General features: G+C 37.0%; 1 protein-coding gene across 1 annotated transcript; it reads right to left on the reverse strand.

The window, feature by feature from the left end:
- Positions 1 to 4,469: 4,469 nt before the first annotated feature.
- On the reverse strand, positions 4,470 to 6,800 carry LOC130990555 (uncharacterized). Its single transcript, XM_057914801.1, has one exon. It carries the CDS (start codon positions 6,798 to 6,800, stop codon positions 4,470 to 4,472), a length of 2,331 nt encoding a protein of 776 aa, XP_057770784.1.
- Positions 6,801 to 7,052: the final 252 nt, after the last annotated feature.

Genomic DNA, 7,052 nt, shown 5'->3' on the forward strand with positions numbered 1-7,052 from the left:
TCTCGGAGAATTGTGATAGTATTTTATGAGTGAATGAGGAGAATTGTGGAGTGAAAGTGAGGAAGAAGAAGGAGGCAGATAGAATATAAAGAGAAGAAGAAAAAAAATTCGAACGGTCAAATTTGGCACGGAGACCGAGGCAGTCAAAGCAATTTTCAAATTCAAAAATCGATTTTTTTAAAGGCGCGTGTAAAACACACGCCTTTTTTCAACCGTTTAAAGGGCTACACGATAGAACGTATAGCCCTCGTGTAAGTTCGGCCCGCATCGCTTACACGATAGCAGACTTACACGAGTAAGCTGCTATCGTGTAGGCGTTGCCAATGCTCTTACACTCTTAACTTTTTATTCTTAATATCCGTGCCTAACTTAAAAGTGTCAATTGAAGTGGAACCGAGGGAGTAATAATCATCAAACACTATATTTGTTAGTTATATAATTCCCACATCTTAACAATGTACTCGTTATAATATTAACAAAAACTAATAATAACTCAATAATATAAAATCATAATAATAATTATAATAATAAAAATAATACTCGTATTAGTTAATGAAACAATAACAATGTATTTATATAGTTCCTCCGTCCATCAAAAATGAGGCACAATTACTATATTTGGCGTCTACAAAAAATAGGACATTTTCCCTTTTAAGACATGAGCCCACCACTTTTTCTTATATTTTATCATTATCAATACCCCTTATTTACAAAAAAAAAATCAACTTTAATTCATTCTCAACCACTCATTTCAAATAATGGTAGGACCCTTTGTCCACTAACCACCAATTTTATTAAAACCTGTGTCCAAGAAATGTGCCCCATTTTTGGTGGACGGAGGGGGTAATATTAGTAGGGGTGCGGTTCCAGTGAGAAAATTTTCGTGAGAACATGAGAACCATTAAAATTATTGCATCTGCTATACAAATTAATGTATCCGTTATTAAATTTATTGCATTTGGGAAAAGTAAAATTTTTCCTCCCTTCAATATTCGAACTCGGGTTCTGCATACATCTATCAAGATGATGCATCCATCGTAAATCTTGATGATCCGATGACTTAAAATGGTTATCCGTTCTTATTTTATTTAGTTGTTCTTATTTGAACATCTCTCATATTAGTAGTGCTTAAATATCAAGACTTATACCTTAAATTTTAGGGTTAATTGCGCCAAAAACCATGAACTATACCCCCATTTCCAACTTTTCCATGAACTTTTTTTTTTTATCAAAAATTCCCTGAACTTTATGTGTTGAACAATTTTTTCATGATTTTTTCCTCCGGTAAAGCTCCAGGCTGAGTTGGCGCCTACGTGGTAATACCGGGCTGATATGGCGCATACGTGGTAATACCGAGCTGATATGGCGCTTACTTGGAAAAAAATAAAAAAAATCATATTTTTCCCTCCCCCTCCTCCAGGTCCGGTGGACCGCCGCCCTCCCCTACCACCATCACCAAATCTGACGCCACCAACCACCCTCGTAGCTTCGCCGCCTCTCCTGGCATGCTAGCAGATCCGCCGCCACCAGCCATGGCATGGTTGGGCTCGTAGATCCGCCGCCACCAACCACCCAGTATCGACCGCTGCCCCTCGCAGATCCACCGCCACCAGCTATGGTTGGGCTTGCAGATCTGCCGCCACCAGTCCTGGCATGGTTGGGCTTGCAGATCCGCCGCCACCAACCACCCACGTAGCTTTGCCGCCTTCCCTAGCATGCTCGCAGATCCACCGCCACCAGCCATGGTTGGGCTTGCAGATCTGCCGCCACCATCCCTGGCATGGTTGGGCTCGCAGATCCGCCGCCACCAACCACCCCCGTAGCTTCGTCGCGACCGTTGCCCCTCACAGATCCACCACCACCAGCCATGGTTGGGCTTGCAGATCTGCCGCCACCAGCCCCAGCATGGTTGGGCTCACAGATCCGCCGCCACCAACCACCCCCGTAGCTTCGCCGCGACCGCTGCCCCTCGCAGATCCACCGCCACCAGCCATGGTTGGGCTTGCAGATCTGCCGCCACCAGCCCTGGCATGGTTGGGCTCGCAGATCCGCCGCCACCAACCACCCCCGTAGCTTCACCGCCTCCCCTAGCATGCTCGCAGATCCACCGCCACCAGCCATGGTTGGGCTTGCAGATCTGCCGCCACCAGCCATGGCATGGTTGGGCTCGACTGCTGCTGTTCGACTTCCGGCGAGCTTCCAACCGAGAGAGAGAGAGAGAGGTTTTGGCTCAAAACGACGTCGTTTTACTTCCAACTAAACGACGTCGTTTGTTTTCGCCGCCGGCTATGCCATATCAGCACTCAATTTGGGGATTATTGAAAGTCATGGAAAAATTGTTCAACACATAAAGTTCAGGGAATTTTTTATAAAAAAAAAAAAAAAAAAAAAACGTTCATGGAAAAGTTGGAAATGGGGGTATAGTTCATGGTTTTTGGCGCAATTAACCCTAAATTTTATATTAGTTATATACTTATATTTTAAATTATATTATTAATTCTAAAATAAGATATACTTCACTTACATAACTAATTAACGATGTGATTAAGATAATTTATAACTTATTATAGTTTAGTACTTATTATATGAGATACAAAATAACTTATAACCTATAACTTATTATAGTTTAATAGTAGTACTTGTTATGTAAGATACATATAGCTTGATCAATAAATTAACTAATTAAATAATGTATTTATTTTATATTTTATATAGATATCTTTAGGACTTAGTAATTTACTATAGAAGGATACATATAACTTATATTACTAATTATAGCTTAATATTTGTTATATAAGATACATACAACTTAGTTAGTTAATTAACTTATAAGATAAATATTTTATATAGATATCTTTAGTATAGTACTTATTATATAACTTATATAACTAATTATAGTTTGAAATTTTGTTATACAATACAAATATAATTAAATGAAGTGAAAATAATGTTAAATATTTATTTTATAGATATCTTTAATACTAATAAGATCTTATATTATTAATTAACTATGACATTAAGACAACTATAGTCGCAAGTACATAATTAGAGTAACTATAATTGAATAATATTATTTAAATAAGTTATTTTACTACTTAATTACGAAGACATGTTCTATAAAATTTAACTATAAAAACTAAAATAAACCAAAATAAATAAATTAATATCATTTAAGTTTGTTATGTAATTTTGATGCTCTTGTATTCTTATTTGTGGATTTATTTTGTGATTTTGTTTTGTGAAAGTGAACTTTATTTTGTGGATTGAAACTTGTGGAATGAACTACATATACAGTTATTATTATTATTATTATTATTATTATTATTATTATTATTATTATTATTATTATTATTATTATTAATTCACAGACCGAGCTCGAATTTGAGCCTGAATTTGAAATCGAGCTCGAACTTTGGGCCAAGTACGAGCCAAGCTCGAGCTCAAGATAAACGAATAATTAACTAATCGAATTCGAACCAAACTCGAGCTTATTATTATATAGGCGAATCGAGCTCGAGCTCGAGCCGAACTCGAACCGAACCAAATTTTCACAAGCCGAGCCCGAGCCTCGGGGTATTTGGCTCAGCTCGGTTCATATACAGCCCTAAGTTCAACAGTGAGAGGACCATCTCTAGGCTTTGGCAGCTGCAAAGAAATAACAATCACAAGGTGAGATTATCTATCTACAGAGTCTGACACCCAACACATCAAAGAGAAATAGAGTAGAGATAGATTTGGACCTATTCTCCAATCTGGATTTACTTCAAAGATCAACAATCATCAAGCTTGCCAATGGGATTTCATGCAGTAAGAGCATAGTGCGGATGTTGGTTTCGAGGTGAATATGTTCTGGTGTATGGGAGGAAATATACCAAATAATAATTTTACTTGTTTCCTCAGAGTATTGAACAACTTAGTTGATAGTGAGTCAGCTAGAAAAAAGAGGAGTCAACTTGCTGAGAGCTATCTTACTAATACTTAAAGTACGCTTACTTGTAGCAGGTGGACATAGTAGAGGTTCATGTTCAAATACAAATGCAGAATTGGTGGTTAGATAAACTCGCTTTAATGAAAATATTTTTGATGCGTGCACAATATTAGTGACTTGAGTCAAACTGATAAGGTATTGAAATCAATGTATGCAAGTACAATTTGTGATGCATGAGGTCAGCTTGCTGAAAGATTTGATTAAAGTTCACACATCAACTATAAAGCCTGATCTCATAACCTTCTTAGGCTCACTTTCACACTAGAGGCACTTGATTGATAGACTCATGAACACTTTGAAGTTCAAAAGCATGAATAACATAGTGCACATCAACGAGAAGTGGTTTACATCATAAAAACTTCTCACAGATTCTACCTCACACACCTGGTGACAGGGGCGGATCCAGGATTTAATAATGGGGTGGGCTGAAGAATAAATATTTCGACACATTAAATTTTATACTACCAAAATATTTCGATGTTCACATAAGTTGTGCCCTGCGAGATTTCAATACATAAAATTCATCAATAACTGAGTCTATATCTATATGTTTAACAAAATCTCTCTCAATATAAAGCATTAATGAATCTTCAAGTAAATCATCCCCCATCTTGTTACGAAGTGCCGTCTTCACATGTTTCATTGCAGAAAATGCCCGTTCAGTTGTAGCAGTAGAAACAGGCAGCGTCAAAATGAGATGAATCAATCTAGTTAACATAACATAGACCTTCGACCTTTCGCTCTTAGCAAGTAGTTGACTCAACTCAACAAGTGTAGAAACTTGAAACTCTTGCATCACTATCACATCGTGCTTATAATGTCTCAACTCATATTCTAATGAAACAATATCTTGATCAGTGAAATCTTCAGGATAGAATTTCCTTGCAAGCTTGCAAATATTATCACTGTCGAATGATTCAAAAGAATTTTTAGGATCTAAGGCCACACTGAGAGAAAGCAATTCAACTGACACATCATTAAACCTTGTATTCAACTCCATCAAGATGTAATCTATTGCTCCATTGAAAACATCAAAATGATAATGATGTTCAATTGTAGTTTGCCCACGAGAACGACCAACCTTGTATGGAGATCCCAAATCGGGGACATCAATATCATTCTTCAAGCAAAAGACCTTAACTTCTTCGAAAAATTCTTCCCAACCACTTTCTCTCAATTCTTGAAGAATAGTTTTAGTAGTAGAGACAAAAGCAATAGCAGCCAAAATATCTTGAACTTTTCTTTGAAGAATCTGACAAAGAGAATCAGTAACTCGCATAATCCTATGCATTAGGTGTAATGTGAATACAAATTCAAAGCTTGCCATATTTTTGTAAACTCCTTGAACTTCGGCCTTAGATCTTCCATTTTGAGAATGTTCAATGAGACATTCAAACACCTTACAAGTTGCAGGATACATACCTATCAAACTCCTCACGGAGTTATAGTGTGAACTCCAACGAGTAGCTCCAGCTCGCTGCAAATTACCAATTTGATTGGCACCACTTCCAGAAACAAGCTCTTCTGCAGCCAATAAACTCTGAATTTCATTTCTTTGAGCAGCGTGTAGTTGAGAGACACGCTTTGGTGAAGAAGTTATAATGTTAACAACATTATCTAAGTGAGAAATGAACTCCCAAACAACACCAATATCTTTAGCTGCAGAAACTATTGCCAATTGCAGTCGATGCGCAAAACAATGGATATAATAGGCATATGGGCAATCTCTAAGAAATAAAGCCTGAAGTCCATTCCATGAACCACGCATATTACTAGCACCATCATATCCCTGACCTCTCATTTTCTCAACATGTAGATCATGATGAGAAATAACACGACATATCTCTTTTTTCAAAGTTAATGAAGTGGTGTCACTAACACTTTTAATTGCAAAAAAGCGTTCAGTTAAAATTCCATGATCATTGACAAACCTCAAGATAATGGCCATTTGCTCTTGCTTGGAGATATCTTGTGCTTCATCAACAAGAATACAAAAATATTTATCTCCAACTTCTTCACGAATCATTTGACGTACTCTGTTGGCCATAATATTCAAAAGCTCTTTTTGAATTTCTGGAGCAATATATTGGGCATTTTTCGGAGCATTATCAAGAACAACTTCATTTACCTCCTTATTCATATTTGCAAAAGCCTTCACCAATTCAATAAAATTCCCACGATTCGATGAAGATGAAGACTCATCATGACCTCTAAAAGCACAACCTTGAAGTGCAAGCCATCGGAGGCTTGTGATCGAGGTCTTCAAGCGCAGTCGATTCCTCTCCTTCTCAATAATCGTTTGAGAATGCATCACTTTGTCTATATGCCCAACTGGTCTCATCAAATCTTCTGCACGTCTTAAGCACATAGTATGTGGTGATGTAGCTGCAGAACCAACATGAGTAAGGAATGCACAATTTTTTCCTTGATTTATTCTTTTCCAATTGTCAAATCCTTCCTTGACTAATGCAGAAGAGCCAGGCAGATTAACTTCACTGATGAAAAGAAAGCAATAGAAACAATATGCCTTATTTGTGGAAAGCGAATACTCCAGCCAATGAAACTTATCAAACCATCTCTTCTGAAAGCTACGATTTTGAGTGCCAAACTTTGTAACAGGATACGCTTCCATTTTCGGTTGATAAGGCCCAGCTTTTAGATATGCACGTCTTATATCATCTCGTGCATTAACAGAATATTCACACAATTGTTTCCTTTTACCCGGATCACGCTCAATACATGTAACTGAATTTTGCTCCATAGGAGGTGATTCAAGTGAATGAGATTGATTAGTTTGATTTCCAGCGGCCATGGTTGAATTTGAAGGTTCCAAGCTATCTCCATTGTCTTGAGTATCTTGACGATCACGTTTCTTAAAGAAAGATGATATAAGTCCTTTTTCCTTTCTTTGCAATATGTTGATGCTCCATTTAAATTATTGAAGAACTGCAAGATATAAAAAAAACATTAAGAATTTCATTACATTTATTTTTATATATTTAAAATATTAATTGCAATTTACAGGTGAGTTTCAAATAAAAGATAAGAAATTCTTCTACCTCTA

Source organism: Salvia miltiorrhiza, chromosome 1 (genome assembly GCF_028751815.1).
Source record: "Salvia miltiorrhiza cultivar Shanhuang (shh) chromosome 1, IMPLAD_Smil_shh, whole genome shotgun sequence".
NCBI classification, from domain to species: Eukaryota; Viridiplantae; Streptophyta; class Magnoliopsida; order Lamiales; family Lamiaceae; genus Salvia; species Salvia miltiorrhiza.